Source organism: Pongo pygmaeus, chromosome 5 (assembly GCF_028885625.2).
Source record: "Pongo pygmaeus isolate AG05252 chromosome 5, NHGRI_mPonPyg2-v2.0_pri, whole genome shotgun sequence".
Taxonomy (NCBI): Eukaryota; Metazoa; Chordata; class Mammalia; order Primates; family Hominidae; genus Pongo; species Pongo pygmaeus.
In genome coordinates this window covers 33,643,501-33,666,474 of record NC_072378.2, presented here as the reverse complement: position 1 = coordinate 33,666,474, position 22,974 = coordinate 33,643,501, and the positions used below count along the sequence as shown (strand labels likewise).

Below are 22,974 nucleotides of genomic sequence, written 5' to 3'. Positions count from 1 at the left end.
GGCGGGAAGCCGGAGTAATGGTTTTCGGGCAAGTGGATGCTGGAGAGCACACACAGGAGTTGGGGGGCGGGGGAGGGCCCGGGCTTGGGGAGGGCTCGAACTCGGGGCTGCTGGGTAGTCCAGGAGGGCGCGGTAAGGCTGGGGTGTCCTGGTGAGAACTGGAGAGGATCTACCCGTGTCCCTGCCTGGCCAGTGGGGAAACACCGGTCCCCCAGACACCCTCACCTAACCAGAGCGGGGATTTCCACCGCCCCGCCTGCCGCCCTTTGGAGGAAAGTGAAAGTGAAAGGAGGAAGAGGAGGCTTCATGGCTGAGGAGGTCGCAGCGCCATGAAGTCCCTGTCTCTGCTCCTCGCTGTGGCTTTGGGTGAGCGAACCCCGCGACTCCTCGCCCAAGAACTAGAGGGAAGCGGAGGGAGGTGGCCCCACTGGAGCCGATGCCAGGGTGGGAGTTTGTATGTCACCAGACATACAAACCGCTCCTCACTCGCGTCCCTATACGCCAGGCCTGGCGACCGCCGTCTCGGCAGGACCCGCGGTGATCGAGTGTTGGTTCGTGGAGGATGCGAGCGGAAAGGGCCTGGCCAAGAGACCCGGTGCACTGCTGTTGCGCCAGGGAACGGGGGGACCGCCGCCCCGGCCGGACCTCGACCCTGAGCTCTACCTCAACGTGCACGGTGAGTCTCTAGGGACTCGCCGCCCCGCTACCTCTGTCGCCTCCACCGAAACCCCCTCCTCTTTAGATCCGGCAGTGACCTCGGGCCTCAGCTTCCCCTCTATAAAGTGAGTCTCACTATGGGGTAGTCTGTGCATTTGAAGTTCCCCGAATGCTGCCCTTCCAGCCCCTTTCCCGGCGGTGACTCTACAGCTGCAACTTCCTTCTCTACACTCAGATCCCGCGGGCGCCCTCCAGGCTGCCTTCAGGCGGTATCCCCGGGGCGCCCCCGCACCACACTGCGAGATGAGCCGCTTCGTGCCTCTCCCCGCCTCTGCGAAATGGGCCAGCGGCCTGACCCCGGCGCAGAACTGCCCGCGGGCCCTGGATGGGGCTTGGCTGATGGTCAGCATATCCAGCCCAGTCCTCAGCCTCTCCACCCTCTTGCGACCACAGCCAGAGCCTCAGCAGGAGCCTGTTCTCATCACCATGGCAACAGGTAGCTGGGGAGGGGGGGTGGAGAAGGGTGGGTAGATTCTAAGGGTCCAGATCAGCCGGTGGTCTCGCTTTATGGACTTGAGCAAGACATTTCGCCAATCAGGGTTCAGTTTCCTTTTTTTGTTAAGAGAGGTGGTTTGGCTAGAATGAATCAATCTCTACAGCTCCTTCTAGCCCTCACCCAGTTAAAAAAAAAAACAAAAAACTGCAGCTTGGCAGTGGGTAGGGGGAAAGCAGGGGCGGGCAGGGGGGTTACTTTCTGGTGTTTCGAAGGGCGGGGCTTTGAAAAGGTGGGGTTTCCCGACACCAGACCTTGAGAGACTTGTCAGGTGATGCGAGGTGGGAGGGGTTCAGAAGCAGGAGCGTTTTTTCTCTGCTCCTCCCAGATCTGTATCCTCAGCTTTGCAGTTCACTCAACCGCAAAGCACCCTCAGCTTTGCGGTTCACTCTTTCAAAACCCAGCACTCTATGCCCACCTGCGCCCACACCCGGCGCTGCGGCAATCCGCAAAGCAAAGGCTCTTGCACTCTAGCGCGTTGACCTTCCCTGACAGCCGCGTGTGGGGATGTGCTGCCGCTCTGTGGTCCGCAAGCAAGTGGGCTCGAGTGGCGGATGGACGCGGCTGGAGAATGGATAGTTCCTATTGCATTGAAAGGTGCATTGCAGTTTGAGGCCCAGGGGTCGGAAGCTTTGCTAGGCTGGGATGTGGGAGGGACTGTGCAGATAATTCAAGAATGAAGAGAGTCTGACCTGGATATCTGGGAGCTCTCCCTCCTGGCAGCGGAGGCGAGGTATTCTGGGGTAGAATACCGGTAGAGTTCTTAGCTTTTCTATCTGGATTTTATGTCAGCGACACAGCCTGATGGACAGGCCAACCCCAGCCAAGCCCTGTACTCTCCCTTCCCTCCACCCTCCTGAGAATTACCCACAGAACCAGGGAGACAGACTTGAAACCCATGCTGAAACCCTCACCTCTGCCTATACCTCGATTCTTAGTCTCAAGCCCCCACCCTGGCAGAAGCTGAGGAACACTGCTCTTGTGTGGACAGTGGCTCTCTCTGGTGGGGTGGAATATTTCCTAGGGCTACTGGCTCCACCGAGGTGATGATGAGAATGGTCTTTGCTTTCTGAGTTTGTTTTTCCAACTGTAAAATGTGGATACTATTTCCCAGCTGCCTTTCTTGTTGTGACTATCAAGAGATGGCACTGTGTTAATTTATTCATTGATTCAATAAATACTTATTAGCACCAAGAATGAGTTAGGACTCAGCAGTTCTCAGTCCACGCTGTTAGAGGTTTCTAAAATATACTGAAACCTGACTCAATCCCATGCTTAGCTTGCCCGATTAAATCAGAATCTCTGGGGTGGCCCTGGGTGCCCTTAAGGGTCACAATGATGATCTGATGTAGACTCTGCTCTCCAGGAGGTTCTGGGCGGATTTGCCACGGATAATCCTAATGTAAAGTAGAAAGTGAAGGACGTGCAGACAGGGAACCCTGGAAGTGCCAAGGTGGTAAGATTGTCTGTATTTCACAAACAACTGGGGTCAAAGCAAGATGCTGTGCTATTTATTTATTTTTGAGACAGAGTTTTGCTCTTGTTGCCCAGGCTGGAATGCAATGGCGTGATCTCGTGCTCACCAGAACCTCCACCTCCCTGGTTCAAGCAATTCTCCTGCCTCAGCCTCCCGAGTAGCTGGGATTACAGGTGCCTGCCACCACACCCAGCTAATTTTGTATTTTTTTGTAGAGATGGGGTTTCTCCATGTTGGTAAGGCTGGTCTTGAACTCCCAACTTCAGGTGATCCTCCCGCCTCGCCTCCCAAAGTGCTGTGATTACAAGCGTGAGCCACTGCGCCTGGCCTGCTATTTATTTATTTATTTATTTTTGAGACAGAGTCTCCCTCTTATTGCCCAGGCTAGAGTGCAGTTGCAGTGGCATGATCTTGGCTCATTGCAACCTCCGTCTCCCATGTTCAAGCAATTCTTGTGCCTTAGCCTCCCCAGTAGCTGGGATTACAGGCTCGTGCCACCACGACCACCTAATTTTTGTATTTTTAGTAGAGACAGGTTTCACCATGTTGGCCAGGATGGTCTTGAACTCCTGACCTAAGGTGATCTGCCCACCTTGGCCTTTCAAAGTGCTGGGATTACAGGCGTGAGCCACCACGCCCGGCCTGCTGTGCTCTTTCTTTTCAAGCATTTCTGCTTGATTAGGGATTTAAGAAAATGAAAGCTGTTGTACTGATGTAAAATTAGAAATGAAATTTCTCCAGGGTCAAAGATCATTGATGATTTTGCTAATATACATTTATACTTGTCTTATCAAATATTTTTAAATGTTTATTGACAAATATACTTATTTATTTATTTGAGACAGGGTCTCCCTCTGTCGCCCAGGCTGAAGTGCAGTGCAGGCTGGAGAGCAGTGGCATGATCTCAGCTCACTGCAACCTCCACCTCCGTGGCTCAAGTGATCCTCCTGCCTCAGTCTCCTGAGTAGCTGGGATCACAGGCATGTGCCACCATGCCCAGCTAATTTTTGTATTTTTTTTGTAGAGATGGGTTTTCGTCAGGTTGCCCAGGCTGGTCTTGGACTCCTGGGCTCAACTGATCTGCCCACCTTGGCCTTCTAAACTGCTGGGATTACAGGTGTGAGCTGCCTGGCCCAAAATATACTTTTTTGTTTTTGTTTTTGTTTTTGTTTTTTTGAGACAGAGTCTCACCCTGTCGCCCAGGCTGGAGTGCAATGGTGTGATCTCTGCTCATTTCAACTTCTGCCTCCTGAGTTCAAGTAATTCTCCCGTCTCAGCCTCCCGAGTAGCTGAGACTACAGGCGCCCACCAGCACGCCCAGCTAATTTTTGTATTTTTAGTGGAGACAGGGTTTGGTCATGTTAGCCAGGCTAGTCTTGAACTGCTGACCGCAGGTGATCCACCCGCCTCAGCCTCCCAAATTGCTGGGATTACAGGCGTGAGCCACCACGCCAGGCCTATACTTTCTTAATATACTTTGTGTGTATAGTGTTTAATTCTCACCATTCTTTTAAAATATTATGGAGTCAGGTGAGGTGACTCACGCCTGTACTTCCAGCACTTTGGAAGGTCTAGGTGGGAGGATCATTTGCACTCAGGAGTTCGACACCAGCCTGAGCAACATAACCAGACCTTGTCTCTACTAAAAATTAAAAAAATGCTGGGCGCAGTGGCTCATGCCTGTAATCCCAGCACTTTGGGAGGCTGAGGTGGGCAGATCACCTGAGGTCGAAAGTTCAAGACCAGCCTGACCAACATGGTGAAACCCCGTCTGTACTAAAAATACAAAATTAGCTGGGCATGGTGGCGCATGCCTGTAATCCCAACTACTCGGGAGGCTGAGGCAAGAGAATTGCTTGAACCTGGGAGGTGGAGGTTGCAGTGAGCCAAGATCATGCCATTGCACTGCAGCCTGGGCAACAAGAGTGAAACTCTGTCTCAAAAAAAAAAAAAAAAAAGGTTGGGTGTCGTGGCATGTACCTATGGTCCCAGCTACTCGGGAGGCTGTGGTGGGAGGATTGCACTTTCGACGGGTGACAGAGTGAGACCCTGTCTTCAAAAAAAAAAAAAAAAAAAAAAGAGTTAAACTGTAAAACCTTTAGGTCTTGTTTATTATTTTTTAAAATTTTTTCTTTTAAATAGAGATAGGGTCTTGCTGTGTTGCCCAGGCTGGTCTCAAACTGCTGGGTTCAAGTGATCCTCCCACCTCAGCCTCCCAAGGTACTGGGATTACAAGTCTGAGCCACCCTGCCCAGCAAGGTTTTGTTTATTAATTCTATGGATTTTTTTTTTTTTTTTTGAGATCGAGTTTTGCTCTTGTTGCCCAGTCTGGAGTGCAATGGCATGATCTCGGCTCACCACAACCTCCGCCTCCCAGGTTCAAGTGATTCTCCTGTCTCAGCTTCCCAAGCAGCTGGGATTACAGGCGTGTGCCACCATGCCTGGATAATTTTGTATTTTTAGTAGAGACGGGGTTTCTCCAGTCTGTTCTCAAACTCCCAACCTCAGGTGATCCACCCGCCTCGGCCTCCCAAAGTGCTGGGATTACAGGCGTGAGCCACTGTGCCTGGCCTGTGGATCTTTTTTTTTTTTTTTTTAACAATTCAAAAGTATGTTTCTGGATTTTGACAAACTAAGTGAAATTGCATACTTTTTTTATTCTACTGAACAATTCCATGAAGATGAGAACAGTTTAACCTTATAGGCCTCAGAAGCTAGGACTAAAAAGAACATAAAGATAATTACAAGAAGAAAAAGATTACTTCTACCTGAAGGACCTAGACTTTTCTGGGAAGAAACAGCAGTGAAAGTGACCTTAACGTACACGGAGCATTTAGATCGGGGTCTCCAGTCTTTTGGCTTCCCTGAGCCACACTGGGAGAAGAATTGTCTTGGGCCACGCATAAAATACACGAACACTAACGATGGCTGATAAGCTAAAAAAAAAAATGCGAAAAAATCTCATAATGTTTTAAGAAAGTTTATGAATTTGTGTTGGGCTGTATTCCAAGCCGTCCTTGGCCGCATGTGGTCCCTCGGCTGGAGGTTGGACAAGCTTGATAGATGTTTGGGAGAAAATGGGAAAGACAATGTAAACTGAAGGGACCTCATGACCAAAGCAGAGAGATGACCAATGATGACCACTTCTACTAGGCACAAGAAAGGGGTTCTATGTGGCTGGTTTGTAGGGTGCAGGAGAAGTCTGGAAGGGTGGGTTAGGGGCTGAATGTTCAAATACCTTGAAAGCTGGGCTTTGTTCTGTAGGTGAGAGTGAACCATCAGAAGTTCTTTTGGAGGGCGTGTCATTCTAAAAAGCCTGTTTTTATTATGTACGTATTTATTTTTTGAGACGGAGTTTCACTCTTGTCACCCATGCTGGAGTGCAATGGGGTGATCTTGGCTCACTGCAACCGCTGCCTCCCGGATTCAAGCAATTCTCCTGCCTCAGCCTCCCAAGTAGATGGGATTACAGGCACCCGCAACCACGCCCAGCTAATTTGTGTGTGTGTGTGTGTGTGTATTTTTAGTAGAGATGGGGTTTCACCATGTTGGCCAGGCTGCTCTCCAACTCATGACCTCAGATAATCCACCCGCCTCAGCCTCCCAAAGTGCTGAGATTACATGTGTGAGCCACCATGCCCGGAAAAAGCCTGTTATTTTACTTGATTCTTTTAAAAGATAGGCAAAGGTCAGATCTTTGGACTAGTGAGGAAAATACAGGTTAAATGATTTTCCCAAGTTAACCAGCAAGTCCATGACAGTGATGAAGGTAATGAAAATAGTAACAGCTAACATTTATCAAGTATTTTCTATATGCCAGGCCCTGTTCTAAGCACTTTATATGCATAATCTCACTTATTCCTCTCAACAACCATATGTTGTAGGTTTTAATATTATCCCTATATTGCAGACAGATAAATATGGGACACAAACCAGTTAAATAATTTGCCCAGGGACACACAGTGTGTAAGAAGCAGAGCTAGAGGCCAGGCGTGGTGGCTCACGCCTGTAATCTCAGCACTTTGGGAGACCAAGGCAGGCGGATCACCTGAGGTCAGGAGTTCAAGACCAGCCTGGCCAACATGGTGAAACCCCATCTCTACCAAAAATACAAAAATTAGCTGGGTGTGGTTGTGGGCGCCTGTAATCCCAGCTACTCAGGAGGCTGAGGCAGGAGAATCACTTGAACCTGGGAGGCAGAGGTTGCAGTGAGCCGAGATCACACCACTATACTCCAGCCTAGGTGACAAGAGCAAAACTCCATCTCAAAAAAAAAAAAAAAAAAAAGAAGTAGGGCTAGCTAGCAATTGAACCCAGGCCATGTAGCTTCAGCCTATGCCTTTATCAGCTGACTTCCTAGGTATTTGGGATTATTTATTTATTTATTTATTTATTTATTTTTGAGATGGAGTCTCACTCTGTTGCCCAGGCTGGAGTGTAGTGGCATGATTTTGGCTTACTGCAACCTCTACCTCCCAGGTTCAAGTGATTCTTCTGCCTCAGCCTCCCAAGTAGCTGGGACTACAGGTGCCTGCCACCACACCTGGCTAATTTTTGTATTTTTAGTAGAGACAGGGTTTTGCCATGTTGGCCAGGCTGGTCTTCAACTCCTGGCCTCAGGTAATCCACCCGCCTCAGCCTACCAAAGTGTTGGGATTACAGGTGTGAGCCACCACACCTGGCCGTATTTGGGATTTTTTTTTTTTTTTTTGAGACGGGGTTTCCTTCTTGTTGCCTGGGCTGGAGTGCAATGGCACAATCTCGGCTCACTGCAACCTCTGCCTCCCGGGTTCAAGCAATTCTACTGCCTCGGCCTCCCGGGTAGCTGGGATTACAGGCATGCGCCACCACACCAGGCTAATTTTGTATTTTTAGTAGAGACGGGGTTTCACCACGTTGGTCAGGCTGGTCTCAAACTCCCAACCTCAGGTGATCCACCCGCCTCGGCCTCCCAAAGTGCTGGGATTATAGGCATGAGCCACTGCGTCTGGCCCATATTTGGGATTTTTAAACAGGTAGGTGATGGGATCAGACTTGTAGTCACCTTGTTTGGCTACAGTGTGAAGGAGGAGTTGAAGGAGAGACTGAGAATAGGGAGACCAGACAGGAGGGCTGTTGTAATTGTCTAAACGTACATTGATGAGAACCTAAATTGGAAACAGATGTGAGATCTGTTAGGTCCTGGTGGGGATAGCACATAGCACATTATTTTTGACAATTTGCTTGTCTGTCATTGGACTATAGGCAATTTGAGGGCAGGGACTGCTTGTCTTGTTCACCATTTTGTCTTCTACCAGGATACCTTGAACATCTTCAGTGCTCGATAGTTGCTGAATGAATAAATGAGTCTGAGTAACTCCAAGGGTTTGCTTTTAGTGTCTGGCGGGCTTGGTGATCATTCATCAAAGACAGGGAAGATGGGCATTGGAGCAGGGTGGGGAATGTTGCAGAGATGCTGTTGACTTGGGGTATGCTAAGTGAGGTGTAACTATAGCAAACACATGGGTATGCTAAGTTAGGTGTAACTATAGCAAACACATGTGTAGACTTACTGTGTTCCAGACAGTGTTCTAAGCACCCTTCATGTGTGGGTGTCTCTGTTATCTAAAATTGGGAACTGAATAGACTTGAGTAGCAAGAGGTATTAATGATTTAACCATCACAGCAACCTCATGAAGTAGGTACTATTATTATCATCAACTTTTAATTTTAGAGATTAGGAAGCTGAACCATGGAAAAATGAAGTGGCCCAAGGCCATATAAATAAGCTGCAGAGGGGATTTGAACCAGGTCAGCCAGGCTCCAGGCACTTAGCCACTGCACCGTACTGCTTCAGTAGAGCACAGAGGTCTGTGCTTAGGTCTAGGCTAGAGCTGGAACCTTCTAGAGTCAGTAAATATTCTGTACAGCACCACAGGACCGACAGTCATGGCTCAATCATTGTCTTCGCCTGTAATCAAGAAAGGCCTGGTTCCTCAAGGGTGGTGCTTGGAGATAGAGTGGTTCAGGTTGTGTCAGAAGTGGCCTCGGATTCTGCATTCCCCAGAGCTAGAGTGTGCTATGTGTTCAGAGTAGGCTTCAAAGGCCATACCCTCTCATTGCCCCTACTCACCACCCCTAGACCTCTCTGCTCACCCTCAGTCACACTAGGTGCCACCCAGTCGCAGAGCAAAAGGAGTTTGCAGGGAGGGCTAGGAAACGGTGAGTATCAGAAAAGGTGTCCTCTGAGGGGTGGGTAAACTGCAGTTTAGTCCTCCCCAATAACTGCATTTCTCTATCTTTTTCTCCTTCTTTCTCTCCCTCATGCCCCTCCCAACCCCTCATCTCCCTGTCTTCCTCAGTGGTACTGACTGTCCTCACCCACACCCCTGCCCCTCGAGTGAGACTGGGACAAGATGCTCTGCTGGACTTGAGCTTTACCTACATGCCCCCCACCTCTGAGGCCGCCTCATCTCTGCCTCCGGGTCCCCCTCCCTTTGGGCTAGAGTGGCGACGCCAGCACCTGGGTAAGGGACATCTGCTCCTGGCTGCAACTCCTGGGCTGAATGGCCAGATGCCAGCAGCCCAAGAAGGGGCCGTGGCATTTGCTGCTTGGGATGATGATGAGCCATGGGGCCCATGGACCGGAAATGGGACCTTCTGGCTGCCTAGAGTTCAACCCTTTCAGGACGGCACCTATCTGGCCACCATACACCTGCCATACCTGCAAGGACAGGTCACCCTGGAGCTTGCTGTGTACAGTGAGTTGGGGGACAGAGGTCTCCAGGGGTAGAAGGTGGGCACTGGATTGTGGGGACCATAATAAGGGGAGGGGGAATGGATAAGAGGGTGCCTGGGCAAGTAAGTAGAGATAGAAAGGGGTTCCTGGGAGTTAGAGGGGTAATGGGAGGCTAGAAGTTTCCTGGGAATTTGAGGGGCTTTGACATGGGTATTTCTGTGATGCACCAATGGAGAGACAGTGGGTTCCCTATTTCAGGAGAAGAAACCCAACCTTCTTTAGTTCTGAGGAAGCCAGCAGGCAAACTGAGGGTCTCTTAGGGAGGACAGTATGGACTGATTTCCCTATGCTCATTTCGTCCTTTTTCCCCAGAACCCCCCAAAGTGTCCCTGATGCCAGCAACCCTTGCACGGGCCGCCCCAGGGGAGGCACCCCCAGAGTTGCTCTGCCTTGTGTCCCACTTCTACCCTTCTGGGGGCCTGGAGGTGGAGTGGGAACTCCGGGGTGGCCCAGGGGGCCACTCGCAGAAGGCCGAGGGGCAGAGGTGGCTCTCGGCCCTGCGCCACCATTCCGATGGCTCTGTCAGCCTCTCTGGGCACTTGCAGCTGCCCCCAGTCACCACTGAGCAGCATGGGGCACGCTATGCCTGTCGAATTCACCATCCCAGCCTGCCTGCCTCAGGGCGCAGCGCTGAGGTCACCCTGGAGGTAGCAGGTAAGAGCTGGGAGCTCCGCAGAGCCTGAGCCAGCACCCAGGAAGACAGGAGCTCACTCTCACCCCTTCTGCCTGCCAGGTCTTTCAGGGCCCTCCCTCGAGGACAGCGTAGGCCTTTTCCTGTCTGCCTTTCTTCTGCTCGGGCTCTTCAAGGCACTGGGCTGGGCTGGTAAGTGTGAGCCCCACCCTGACCATGACCTGAGGTTGGTGGACTTTCCCCACCTACTCCCAGGAGCCTGACGCCCATCCCTCTGCCCTCCACCTCTACCACTCCAGCATCCCATCCCTTCTCAATCTTTTCCCACAGCTGTCTACCTGTCTACCTGCAAGGATTCAAAGAAGGTACAGTGCTCCACCTCTCTGTATCTTTCCCTTGTCACTTTATCTCCTCATCCTATCTCAAAACCCATGGAGGGAGGCTGCTGGTGTGGTAGGCAGAACCTAGGCTTGGAATTCACACTGATCTGGGTTAAAACCTGGCACTATATCCTAACTGTAGGACTCTTTGAGCATGCTACTTAATCTATGTTTCCTTGGGTGTAGGGATTTTAAAGTTACTTAGGTAGTGCTGTCCAATAGAAAGATAATGCAAGCCACATATGTAAATTTAAATACTCTAGTAACATTAAAAAAAAAGCAGAAACAGGTAAAATTAACTTAATAATATACCTTATTTAATCTAATAATTCTGGTCCCTTATCTGAAATGCTTGGGCCAGAAGTGTTTTTGGATGTTGGATTTTTTCAGACTTTGGAATATTTGCATATATTTAATATCTTTGGGATCAGACCCAAATCTAAACACAGAAATCATTTGTTTCCTATACACCTTATACACATGGCCTGAAGATTTTTTTCTTTCTCTTTTTTTTGAGACAGAGTCTCTGTCGCCCAGGCTGGGGTGCAATGGTGCGATCTCGGCTCACTGTAACCTCCACCTCCCAGGTTCAAGCGATTCTCCTGCCTTAGCCTCCCGAGTAGTTGGGATTACAGGCGCCCACCACCACGCCTGGCTAATTTTTGTATTTTTAGTAGAGACGGGGTTTCACCATGTTGGTCAGGCTGGTCTTGAACTCCTGACCTCAGGTGATCCGCCCGCCGCCTTGGCCTCCCAAAGCATTGGGATTACAGGTGTGAGCCACTGTACTCGACCACAATATTTTTAATAATATATGTGACCCATCACATGAGGGCAGCTGTGGGATTTTCCACTTGTGGCATCATGTTGGCACTAAAAAAATTTCAGGTTTTGGAACATTTCAGATTTTAGAGTTTTGGATCGGCGATGCTCAACCTGTACATCCAAAATATTATTGCAACATGTAAACAATATAAGAAATTACAGGCTGGGTGCGATGGCTCATGCCTGTAATCCCTGCACTTTGGGAGGCCGAGGCGGGAGGATCACCTGAGGTCAGGAGTTCAAGACCAGCTTGGACAACATGATGAAACCCCGTCTCTATTAAAAATACAAAAAATCAGCCAGACGTGACGGGCACCTATAATCCCAGCTACTCGGGAGACTGGGGCAGGAGAATTGCTTGAACCTGGGAGGCGGAGGTTGCAGTGAGCTGAGATCACACCATTGCACTCCAGCCTGGGTGACAAAAGGAAAACTTCGTCTCAAAAAAAAAAAAGAAATTACAGTCTTGGCCAGGTGCGTTGGTTCATGCCTGTAATCCTAGCACTTTGGGAGGCTGACGTGGGTGGATCACCTGAGGTCAGGAGTTCAAGACCAGCCTGGCCAACATGGTGAAACCCCATCTCTACTAAAAATACAGAAAAATTAGCCGGGTGTGGTGGTGCACACCTGTAATCTCAGCTACTCAGGAGGCTGAGGCAGGAGAATTGCTTGAACCGGGGAAGTGGAGGTTGCAGTGAGCCGAGATCGCACCACTGCACTCCAGCCTGGGCAACAGAGTGAGGCTCCGCCTCAAAAAACAAAACAAATTAGCTGGGCGTGGTGGCACACGCCTATAGTCCCAGCTACTTGGGGAGCTGTGGCAGAAGGATTGCTTGAATCTGGGAGGGTGAGGCTGCAATGAGCCAAGATTGTACCACTGTACTCCAGCCTGGGTGACAAAGTGAAATCCTGTCTCAAAAAAAAAAAAAACAAAGAAAAGAAAATAAATTGCAGCCCTTTTCCCACCCTAAGTATTCAAACACAGGTGTTTATTTTAAACAGTCAGCACATCTCAATTTGGACTAGCCACATATCAAATGCTCAGTAGCCTAATGTGGGTGGTGGCTGTCATATTGGACAGCGGAGACTGAGAGGATTGTTAGGAGGATTAAGGAAGACAGTGTATCTCCTTTAGAAGATGCAGGAGATACAGCACTCAGCACAGTGTCTGGAGGGCAGAAAATGTTAGCCTCATCCTTCTCCCATCATCTGTGCCCATGATAGTTTGTATGTCTCTAGACTGACCATGTACACCTCAACTGCCTTCTAATATCCTGAATTCCTCACCACCTTCCTCTCTTCCAGAAAGCAGAGTGAGGGCACTCACTGCCATCCTGTGGAAGCCACCACCATCTCTGGCCCAAGCTTCTGTAGTAGCTCCCTAAAATAATACCCCATCATCTGCTCCTAATCCCTCCAATCTCTCTCTACTGAGTGGCTGGAATGCCTTTTTTTTTTTTTTTTTTTTTCACTTATACAAGGGAGAATTTTTTTTTTTTTTTTTTTTTTTTTTTTTTTTTTTTGAGATGGAGTCTCACTCTCTCGCCCAGGCTGCGGTGCAGTGGCATGATCTTGGCTTACTGCAACCTCCGCCTCCTGGGTTCAGCAATTCTCTGGCTTCAGCCTCTGGAGTAGCTGGGATTACAGGCACATGCCACCACACCCAGAGAATTTTTGTTATTTTTAGTAGAGACAGGGTTTCACCATGTTGGCCAGGCTGGTCTTGAATTCCTGACCTCAGGTGATCCGCCCACCTCGGCCTCCCAAAGTGCTGGGATTACAGGCGTGAGCCACTGTACCAGGCCCGAGAAATGCTTTTTTTAAAAACACACATCTTACAGCATTCACCTTCTTGGAGCTCTAGGACAGTGGTTCTCAAAATTTTTTCTCAGGACTTCTTAAAAATCATCAAGGACCCCAAAAAGCTTTTGGGTATGTGGGTTATAGCTATCAACATTTATGGTACTAGAACTTAAAACTGAGAAAAATTTGAAACACGAGAATACATAGGCACACATTCCATTCACTGTGGGAATCATGGTGTCAATACATATCATGTAGCTTCTGAAAAACTCCACTGTACACTTATAGAATGAAGAAGGCAAAAAACTTTTTTTTTTTTTTTTGAGACGGGGTCTCGCTCTGTCGCCCAGGCTGGTGTGCAGTGGCGCGATCTCGGCTCACTGCAAGCTCCGCCTCCCGGGTTCATGCCATTCTCCTGCCTCAGCCTCCCAAGTAGCTGGGACTACAGGCGTCCTCCACCATGCCTGGCTAATATTTTGTATTTTTTAGTAAAGACGGGGTTTCACCGTGTTAGCCAGGCTGGTCTCGATCTCCTAACCTGGTGATCCGCCCGCCTCGGCCTCCCAAAGTGTTGGGATTACCGGCGTGAGCCACCGCGTCCGGCCGCAAATTACATCTTCTTTTTTTTTCTTTGTTTTTCAGACAGTCTCACTTTGTTGCCCAGGCTGGAGTGCAGTGGCGTGATCTCGGCTCACGGCACGCTCTGCCTCCCGGGTTCACGCCATTCTCCTGCCTCAGCCTCCCGAGTAGCTGGGACTACAGGGGCCCGCCACCGCGCCCGGCTAATTTTTTGTGTTTTTAGTAGAGACGGGGTTTCACCGTGTTAGCCAGGATGGTCTCGATCTCCTGACCTTGTGATCCGCCCGCCTCGGCCTCCCAAAGTGCTGGGATTACAGGCGTGAGCCACCGCGCCCGGCGGCGAAACACGATATTGTACTAACATCTTAATTTTGTTATAAAATCTCACATACCCCCTGACATAGTCTCAGCGACCTGTAGGGCCGAGGTTACACTTGGAGAACCCGTACTCTAGGGCCAAATCCATTCTTCTTGCCCTGGCTCACTTGTCCCCCCCACCGCCCCGCGCTGGAGCCACTGCCTAGTTCTCCAGCCCTAGACGGTGCTCGCCAGCCCTCCTCTCAATGCTCATCACACACAGGGCTATTCCTTTCCTCCAGTGAACCAAACGCCTCCCGCCCATCGCCAGGTCCCAGTCCTCTGTTCCCTTTGCCTGGTCCACCCTTGCCCTCCCTGGGTCGCAGACGAGGTCGGCCTCGTCATTCCCCGCAGACCGCCGCGCGTCCCTCTTGTGCGGTTCACCACAGTTGTATTTAAGTGATCGTGTGAGTCGTCGTTAAATGCCTGTCTCCCCGCGGATCCTGGGCTCCTCGAGGACCGGGACCGGCCTGTCTGTCCACTGCTGTAACCCCGCGCCGGCATAGGGACCTAAGGCCCACTGGAGGGCGCTCATCAAATAGCTGCTGGATGTTGACGAAGGAAGCGGCGGCGCAGCTCAGGGATCTCCGAGTCAGGACGGTTGGCCAGACCGACGGGGTAACAGGTCTAATCGTGTGGGAATAAAGTTGTATTCCAGTGCTTCCAAACGGTTCTCTCATTCCAACCCCTTTCCAAGCTCAATGAATATTCCAATCACCTCTGGTCCCTTCCAGTGACCCTGAACCCCTCAGAGAACGCCCCGTCGACACCGCTTGGGGCGGGCGCCACTACTGGCACATGAGATGCGCTCAAGCGGAGGGTACTCCACCGGCGAGGCTATGCCGAGCCGACGGGGATCTCGGTCTCAGCGCCGGAAGCCCCTGAGAGCCGAATCTGGAACCGGATGTGGCTGCTTCCTGCCCCGCCCCCTGCCGAGGGGGCGGGAATCGAGGGCCCTTCCGAAAACCCGGCCGGGATTTCGGTCAGCTACATTCGTGGGTTGTGGTGGGGAGCGTAATCCCGTGGGGATGGAGTGACCGGCTCTCTCTCCGCCTGAAACGCTTCCCGCGGGAGTTTTAGCCGTGTTATTGTTTGGGAAGGGAATGTCAAATTCTGCTCCTGCCTTCCCCCAAGGGCTGGAGACTGGAATCTTTATTCCAGTTCAGTGCGGGGCGACGTGGTCTCCAGAATCCGCGAGTGTAGAGGCGGAGGACAGTGGAGCTGGGGACTCGGGCGCCTGGGTCCTGGTCCCTGAGCGTCCAGCGCTCCCCTAGTCCGCGGCCCTGGCTCCTGTCCTCACTTCCTTCCCCTTTTGGCTCCTGCTCTCGCTCTCGGAGCGGGCGGACGCGGGGGGGAGCGGAAAGGGCGGGAGGGCCCAGGAGCCCGGCGGGGGGGGTTCAAGGGGGTACGGAAAAGCCGGGGAGGGGACTCGGTCCGGGGCCGGAGACCGACGGCAACAGCGGCTCAGGACCCACGCTGCCCCCACCCCTCCCGAGCAGGTCAGAGCCTGAGCACCCTGTGCGTCCCCGTACTCGTGACCCCTCCTTCCCCAACTGCACCAAGGGCCCCCCTATTCCACCCTTCTGTTGCCCCCTCCCCCAACCTTCCTGCAGAACTCCCTTCCGGTCTTCTTGACACCCACCCACGTCCCTTCCCTGCCCGGTTCCCCCGCGCCTGCCTGACTCTCCACCCCCACCCCACCCCGTCTCTCCCCAGGCGCCCCCATGGCCCGACCCCGCTGATTCCTTCACTCGGCCATGCTCCCGCGGCCCCTGCGGCTGCTTTTGGACACGAGCCCCCCCGGGGGAGTCGTACTGAGCAGCTTCCGAAGCCGGGACCCCGAAGAGGGTGGGGGCCCAGGTGGCCTGGTCGTGGGCGGGGGGCAGGAGGAAGAGGAGGAGGAAGAAGAAGAGGTGAGACGCGGGTGGTGGGAGGTAGGGGGCGTATGTATTTCTGAAGTCTCCACTTTTCTCTTGTCTCTGGGTCCCTACATCTCCTCCTCCTTGCCTCAGTTATTCTCGCGCCTCCCAGGGTGTCGGCCCGTTTCTCTGCTGCGGGGAGTCCTGGCGTCTCTGTGGTTCTCTGTCAGTGTGACTCAGGACCTGCCCGCAGGAACCTGCCCTGTTCCTGCCTGGAACTTCTGGCTGGCTATCCCTGCGGGTCTCTGGCCCTCTACCTCTGCCTGCCTGAGTGTGCCTACCTCTCTGAGCAGTCGTGTCTTGGTCCCTGTCTCCCTCCTTGTTTTTGTTTGGCGGGGAGGGGTTTGTTTCCACAGTAACCAGCTCCTCTGACTCTGGGATTGGGGAGGGAACCCTCAGATTTCGTGACCCCTCCTTCCCTCTCTCCCCCTTCCCCCCGCCCGCCCGCCCCGCCCTGGTCCTGCGTAGAGGCCCGGAAGCCACGATTCTGGGACCTGGAGGAGAGATCCCAGGGTGGGTAGAGAGTGGTCACCTGTTTTCATTAGGGATTAATGGTGGTGGCCAGGAGCAGGATTTCGGGCCTCAGGAGGGGCCAGAGTTTGGATTTGGGGCCCCGAGGTCCTAAACTCCTAGGTCCAGATCCTAGGTGAGGGCAGGTTGACTGGCAGGGCTGGTTTTTCGGGATCGGTCGGGGGAGGGGCTGGGGCCACGTGACTCTGAGTCTACCGCCCCCCACCTCCCATCAACCCACTTCCCCTTTTTCTTCCTGCACTGGGATTGGAGCTGCTACCTTCGGGGGTCCCTTAAGGCTGCGATAGTAGAGGCGCTACCCGAGGGACCAGGGTGAAAGGGGGCCTGAGAAAGACTAATTCTCTGGGCTGGTATAGTCCTTGGCCGGGAGGGGCGGGGCATGCGGCAGTGCCTGGACTGAGGTTTCAGCTACCCCTAGTCGCTGCCTCTGGCTTGCTGCCTGTCGCTTCCCTCTCCTGCCCTTTGTACCCTGCTTCTCTGTCGTGTGTGGGTTCAGCTCTGTGGAGAAGGGGCTTTGGGGGTCTCCAGGATCAGAATTCCTATACTCCATCCACGCCTCCACTGCAGCCCCTTCGACTCCACCGGGGCCCTGAGGCGGCTGGGGTGGGGCTGTCTGGGCCCCAGTAGGGGAGACCTGGGGTCACCAGCTCCCCCAACCCTTCCTCGCACTCGCTGGTACTATGCCCTGCCACCACAGGTGAGGGGTACAGAGGGAGGAGCAGGGCCTGGGGTGAAGGCTGAGGGCAATGGGGGGTGGTGTGGAACTGTCTGACTTCCCCTTCCTTGCTCCTCCAGGCCCCTGTGTCCGTCTGGGATGAGGAGGAGGATGGTGCCGTGTTTACTGTCACAAGCCGCCAATATCGACCTCTTGATCCCTTGGTGAGATAATGACTTTAGCTTCTCACCTCTGACTCTTCATTCCCAGTTTTCCTTCCTCTGGCTGACTTTCTGGCCAGAGTGCTAGGTTGGAGTTCTGGAGTCCTGGACTCTGCTGTGTGACATAGGCCAAGACTTTTGCCCTCTCTGAGTATCAGAAAAATGAGTCTGGAACATCTCCTGGGTCTGGGATTGTCCTCAGAAATCTAGGGGCAGAGTGGGAGAAAGGGTTGGTGATCATCTCTCTGTGTTCTCCAGGTCCCTATGCCTCCCCCACGTTCCTCCCGACGTCTCCGAGCTGGCACTCTGGAGGCCCTGGTCAGACACCTACTGGATACCCGGACATCAGGGACTGATGTGACCTTCATGTCAGCCTTCCTGGCCACCCACCGGGCCTTCACCTCCACGCCTGCCTTGCTAGGGCTTATGGCTGACAGGTCAGAGTCATAAGGGACCCAGGGTGGTGGAGTGTCTGCCCGGATTTCCTAAAGCTGCAACATCCCACCAAAATAGTCAAAGCCACTGAAGGTTTGGGAAAAATGGACAGATAGATCCTCTTCTCCCCCTCAGGCTGGAAGCCCTTGAATCTCATCCTACCGACGAACTAGAGAGGACAACAGAGTGAGTGACCCCTGGTTCTTAATCTCACAGTCCTCTCTGCCCAGGCTGCAGCTTTACCTCTCACCCTTGGCTGATTCCCTTCTCCCAGGGTAGCCATCTCTGTACTGTCAACCTGGCTGGCCTCTCACCCTGAGGATTTTGGCTCTGAGGCCAAGGGTCAGCTTGACCGGCTTGAGAGCTTCTTACTTCAGACAGGGTATGCAGCAGGGAAGGGTGTTGGGGGGGGCAGCGCTGACCTCATCCGCAACCTCCGGTCCCGGGTGGACCCCCAGGCCCCCGACCTTCCTAAGCCCCTGGCCCTCCCCGGCGATCCCCCTGCTGACCCCACGGATGTCCTGGTGTTCCTCGCTGACCACTTGGCCGAACAGCTGACCCTGCTAGATGCGGTGAGACCCTGACCTCTGGCCCCTATGCCCCCGACCCCTTACTAACCTCTCCTTGACTCCAGATCCTTTCCTTGCTTCCACCCCTTCCTGATCCAGCTCCTAGCCTCCTCCACCTACCATTTTGATTTTCCTTTTCCCTTTGGTCGTTACCCTTCAAACCCTGTGCCCCTCTGGTTCCTTGGCCACCTGAGATCCTCAGATCCCTGATATTGGAAAGCTGACCTCACTTGACTGTGAACTTTAACCTCTGACCTCTACCCTGCAGGAGCTTTTTCTCAATTTGATCCCCTCTCAGTGCCTGGGAGGCCTGTGGGGTCACAGAGACCGGCCAGGACATTCTCACCTCTGTCCATCTGTCCGAGCTACTGTCACACAGTTCAACAAGGTGGCAGGGGCAGTGGTTAGTTCTGTCCTGGGGGCTACTTCCACTGGAGAGGGACCTGGGGAGGTGACCATACGGCCACTCCGTCCCCCTCAGAGGGCCCGGCTCCTGGAGAAGTGGATCCGCGTGGCAGAGGTGAGAGAGAAGATTGCCCTACGGTTGGCGGCCATGGAATGGAGAGGCCTCCCATAGCCTTAGCTCTCCTCTTTGACCCCCACAGGAGTGCCGGCTGCTCCGAAACTTCTCTTCAGTTTATGCCGTGGTGTCAGCCCTGCAGTCCAGCCCCATCCACAGGCTTCGGGCAGCCTGGGGGGAAGCAACCAGGTGGGGAAGATGAGGCATCGGACTGGGGTGGGAGTTCCTCAGAAGGCAGGGAAGAGGGGGTAACAGAGCCAGGCCTGTCCTCAGGGCCACTTTTCTCCCTTCCCCAGGGACAGCCTCAGAGTCTTTTCCAGTCTCTGCCAGATTTTCTCCGAGGAGGATAATTATTCCCAGAGTCGGGAGCTGCTCGTGCAGGTAAGAGCCTGGTTTGTGGCATTCCCACCTCTCCCTGCTCCCTACTGCTCCCCCATGTCTCTATTTTGTCACCACCAGGAGGTGAAGCTGCAGTCTCCTCTGGAGCCACACTCCAAGAAGGCCCCGAGGTCTGGCTCCCGGGGTGGGGTGAGTGACTAGCGGGGTGGTGGGCTTGGGGGTGGTGATTATGAAGGGGTGAGGAGTATGTTTTGGGCGAGCAGCCTGAAGGATGGGTAAGGGAGGCACAGAGGGGTGAGGAGAATGAAATCTGTTCTCTGAGGCAATGGGGAGGGCAAGTGCGGAGGGATGGTGGGCCCTCACGTCAATGGCAGGCACTTCTGACCCTGACCCCTGACCTCAGGGTGTGGTCCCATACCTTGGCACCTTCCTGAAGGACCTTGTGATGCTGGATGCAGCCTCCAAGGATGAGTTGGAGGTCAGTGGTGTGTGTGTGTGTCATTGTGATGATGTAACAAGTGGGCTGCAGGGTCGGACGGACCCCCCCCCCGCCCCTTGCAAGGGGCTGTAAGGCACAAATAGCTGAGTGTGGGACAGAGCCAGATCTGTTTCTGTGCCAAGTCGCCTCAGTGATCTGTAAATGGGAAACTAGAAATAGCATCTACATTGATCTGTTATAAGGGTTAAATGAATTTATATTTGTCAAGTGCTTAGAACGTGCCTGAAACGTAAGCACATCTAGGTTTTGCGATGGGCTCCTGCTCTATTGCTAGTTTGTTAAATAAACAAATACTGAGACCTTGGGCAAGTTCCTTATCCTCTCTGGATAAGGAATCCTGTCAAATTGGATACTATCCGGTCCTCTCATCTGCAAAGCAGCCTCATTGTCTGCCTGAGATATTCAATTTAAAGGGTCAAGTGGAGTGCTTAGGCCATGATAGATTGAGGAGGAAGACAGGGAGGGATGGAAGAGTCAGAGAGGCTGGAGGGAAGTGGTTATGAGTTGGATGTGGCTGTGTGTGTTTAAGAGAGGGGATATTCTCTCTCTGTGGCCTGGAAGGTAGGGTTGGAACTTTCACCCCATCCCCATTTTCCTCGCAGAATGGATACATCAATTTTGACAAGCGGAGGAAGGTGAGCGGAGTGCCTGGGCTGGATGCTGGACTTCCCTATCCATGTTCCAGGAAGGGGAGGGGGGAAAGTCAGGGGTCCCTGAGTTTTGGCTCCTGCAGTTTGAGGGCTCCTTCCCAGGAGTTTGCAGTCCTTTCTGAGTTGCGACGGCTCCAGAATGAATGTCGTGGCTATAACCTCCAACCTGACCATGATATCCAGAGGTGGCTACAGGGGCTCCGGCCACTGACAGAGGCTCAGAGGTGACTGGCGGGTGAGGTTGGGACTCCAGGGTTCTAGCCAGGTGTGGGGGATTGGTGTCATGTCCTGAGCTCTGCCTATTGCCCCCCTAACCCAGCCATCGTGTATCCTGTGAGGTGGAGCCACCTGGTTCCAGTGACCCTCCTGCCCCACGGGTGCTTCGGCCAACACTGGTCATCTCGCAGTGGACAGAGTGAGAGATTCACTGGCTGGGGGGTGGTTTCTTGGGACTTCCACTTTTCTTCTGATCCTCCCAACCTCCTGCCACTGCAGGGTTCTGGGCTCTGTTGGGGTCCCTACCCCACTTGTGTCCTGTGACCGGCCCAGTATCGGGGGAGATGAGGCGCCTACAACTCCTGCTCCTCTGCTGACTCGGCTGGCCCAGGTGAGTTCTACTCCTGACTCTGACCTTGATGCTGACCCTCACTCTGTAAATTTTTCTTCCTTAACCTCCCTGCCTTCATGCCAGTCCCATGTTGTTTGTTCCTAGCACATGAAGTGGCCATCTGTCTCGTCACTAGACTCTGCCCTGGAAAGCAGTCCATCCCTGCACAGTCCAGCTGACCCCAGCCACCTCTCCCCACCAGCCTCCTCCCCTAGGCCTTCTCGAGGTCACCGCCGCTCAGCCTCCTGTGGCTCCCCGCTGAGTGGGGGTGCAGAAGAGGCCTCCGGGGGGACTGGATATGGGGGAGGGGGATCTGGGCCAGGGGCCTCTGATTGCCGCATCATCCGAGTCCAGATGGAGCTGGGGGAAGATGGCAGTGTCTATAAGAGCATTTTGGTGAGGGAGCCTTGGGATGGAGTTGGGGTGAAGGATGGTGTCTTGTTGGACTATAAATGTTGTCTGAGGTTTGGGCAGCCAAATGGAATTCAATGTAGTTTTAATTTTGACCTTTGGTTTTGGCAGTTATGTTTTATTTTTATCTTCTAAACTCTAGTCTTTAATAGAAGCTGAAATTTATTTTGATGGCTATTTTGCATTAGTTGCTACACCTTAAACTTTTGGTGGCCGTATTAAAATTTCAGAATCAACAGCAGTTTCCCCACAGGGAAGCAGCTCTGTTTCATTGGGCACCATGTGGGCTGGCTTATGGGGTATAGGAAGCCACCGTATTGGGTTTCCCTGTTCATTTTAAAGCCTCGGACACAAGTAACATTTTGTGGTTGGGTTTAGTGGCTGAGGGTAGAAGGATGGGAAATCGTGGCTGATTGATTGCTCTTTTGGTCTCCTGTCCTGCCAGGTGACAAGCCAGGACAAGGCTCCAAGTGTCATCAGTCGTGTCCTTAAGAAAAACAATCGTGACTCTGCAGTGGCTTCAGAGTATGAGCTGGTACAGCTGCTACCAGGGGAGCGAGGTCAGAGGCCACGAGGGAAAGGCAGACTCGGGAGGAGAGTGGAGTGCTTCCACATCTGGGCGGCTGTGGGGGGAACAACTGTGTTTGTGTTTGACATCCATCCCCTGAACCTTCAGAGCTGACTATCCCAGCCTCGGCTAACGTATTCTACGCCATGGATGGAGCTTCACATGATTTCCTCCTGCGGCAGCGGCGAAGGTCCTCTACTGCTACACCTGGCGTCACCAGTGGCCCGTCTGCCTCAGGAACTCCTCCGAGTGAGGGAGGAGGGGGCTCCTTTCCCAGGATCAAGGCCACAGGGAGGAAGATTGCACGGGCACTGTTCTGAGGAGGAAGCCCCGTTGGCTTACAGAAGTCATGGTGTTCATACCAGATGTGGGTAGCCATCCTGAATGGTGGCAGTTATATCACATTGAGACAGAAATTCAGAAAGGTAGCCAGCCACCCTGGGGCAGTGAAGTGCCACTGGTTTACCAGACAGCTGAGAAATCCAGCCCTGTGGGAACTGGTGTCTTGTAACCAGGTTGGATACCTGTGTGTAGCTTCCCATCTTCCATGAGTGCAGCACACAGGTAGTGCTGGAAAAACGCATCAGTTTCTGATTCTTGGCCATATCTTAACATGCAAGGGCCAAGCAAAGGCCTCAAGGTTCTGAGCCCCAGGGCAGAGGGGAATGGCAAAAAGTAGGTCCTCGCAAGAGCTCTTCTTCCCACTCTGGGGGTTTCTATCACTGTGACAACACTAAGATAATAAACCAAAACACTACCTGAATTCTACTCCCCTGTCCTTGCAGTACATATAAACTGGCTGCTATGAGTGGGGGTGGGGAATTGGCTGAAGGTAGATGCCATGGAACAGGAAGGGGCACAATGTTTTCTGTCCCCATGAACAGAGCAAAAAGTGAGGTATTGGTGAAAAAAGTTTCCTCAGAACAATTTCTCTCCAGTAACCTCTCTACCACTGGTCCCTTGCTGCAAATGTGTATAACACAATTTTAGAACAAGGAAATGGCAGAACA

The 22,974-nt window shown here is 52.7% G+C and overlaps 2 protein-coding genes across 8 annotated transcripts; both read left to right on the top strand.

The window, feature by feature from the left end:
• Nucleotides 1–6: 6 nt before the first annotated feature.
• On the top strand, nt 7–14,708 carry TAPBP (TAP binding protein). 3 transcript variants are annotated; one of them, XM_054493296.2, is made up of 8 exons: nt 45–366; nt 506–676; nt 893–1,153; nt 9,029–9,427; nt 9,778–10,119; nt 10,199–10,288; nt 10,427–10,461; nt 12,607–14,708. In XM_054493296.2, exons 1-8 carry the CDS (start codon nt 330–332, stop codon nt 12,616–12,618), a joined length of 1,347 nt encoding a protein of 448 aa, XP_054349271.2. In that variant the 5' UTR covers nt 45–329; the 3' UTR covers nt 12,619–14,708. The 3 variants fall into 3 exon arrangements, with proteins under 3 accessions (XP_054349270.2, XP_054349271.2, XP_054349272.2); XM_054493295.2 differs by lacking the exon at nt 12,607–14,708 and having other exon boundaries at nt 7–366; nt 10,427–11,041; XM_054493297.2 differs by lacking the exon at nt 10,427–10,461.
• A 690-nt stretch (nt 14,709–15,398) lies between these two features.
• On the top strand, nt 15,399–22,732 carry RGL2 (ral guanine nucleotide dissociation stimulator like 2). 5 transcript variants are annotated; one of them, XM_054493283.2, is made up of 18 exons: nt 15,399–15,539; nt 15,757–15,953; nt 17,286–17,369; nt 17,625–17,803; nt 17,937–17,987; nt 18,076–18,373; nt 18,639–18,890; nt 18,976–19,079; nt 19,187–19,271; nt 19,350–19,418; nt 19,633–19,707; nt 20,331–20,363; nt 20,481–20,602; nt 20,698–20,793; nt 20,874–20,985; nt 21,091–21,381; nt 21,842–21,956; nt 22,073–22,732. In XM_054493283.2, exons 2-18 carry the CDS (start codon nt 15,798–15,800, stop codon nt 22,282–22,284), a joined length of 2,334 nt encoding a protein of 777 aa, XP_054349258.1. In that variant the 5' UTR covers nt 15,399–15,539; nt 15,757–15,797; the 3' UTR covers nt 22,285–22,732. The 5 variants fall into 5 exon arrangements, with proteins under 5 accessions (XP_054349258.1, XP_063522179.1, XP_063522177.1 ...); XM_063666108.1 differs by lacking the exons at nt 15,399–15,539; nt 15,757–15,953 and adding exons at nt 16,411–16,472; nt 17,058–17,187; XM_063666106.1 differs by lacking the exons at nt 15,399–15,539; nt 15,757–15,953 and adding exons at nt 16,429–16,605; nt 17,058–17,187.
• Nucleotides 22,733–22,974: the final 242 nt, after the last annotated feature.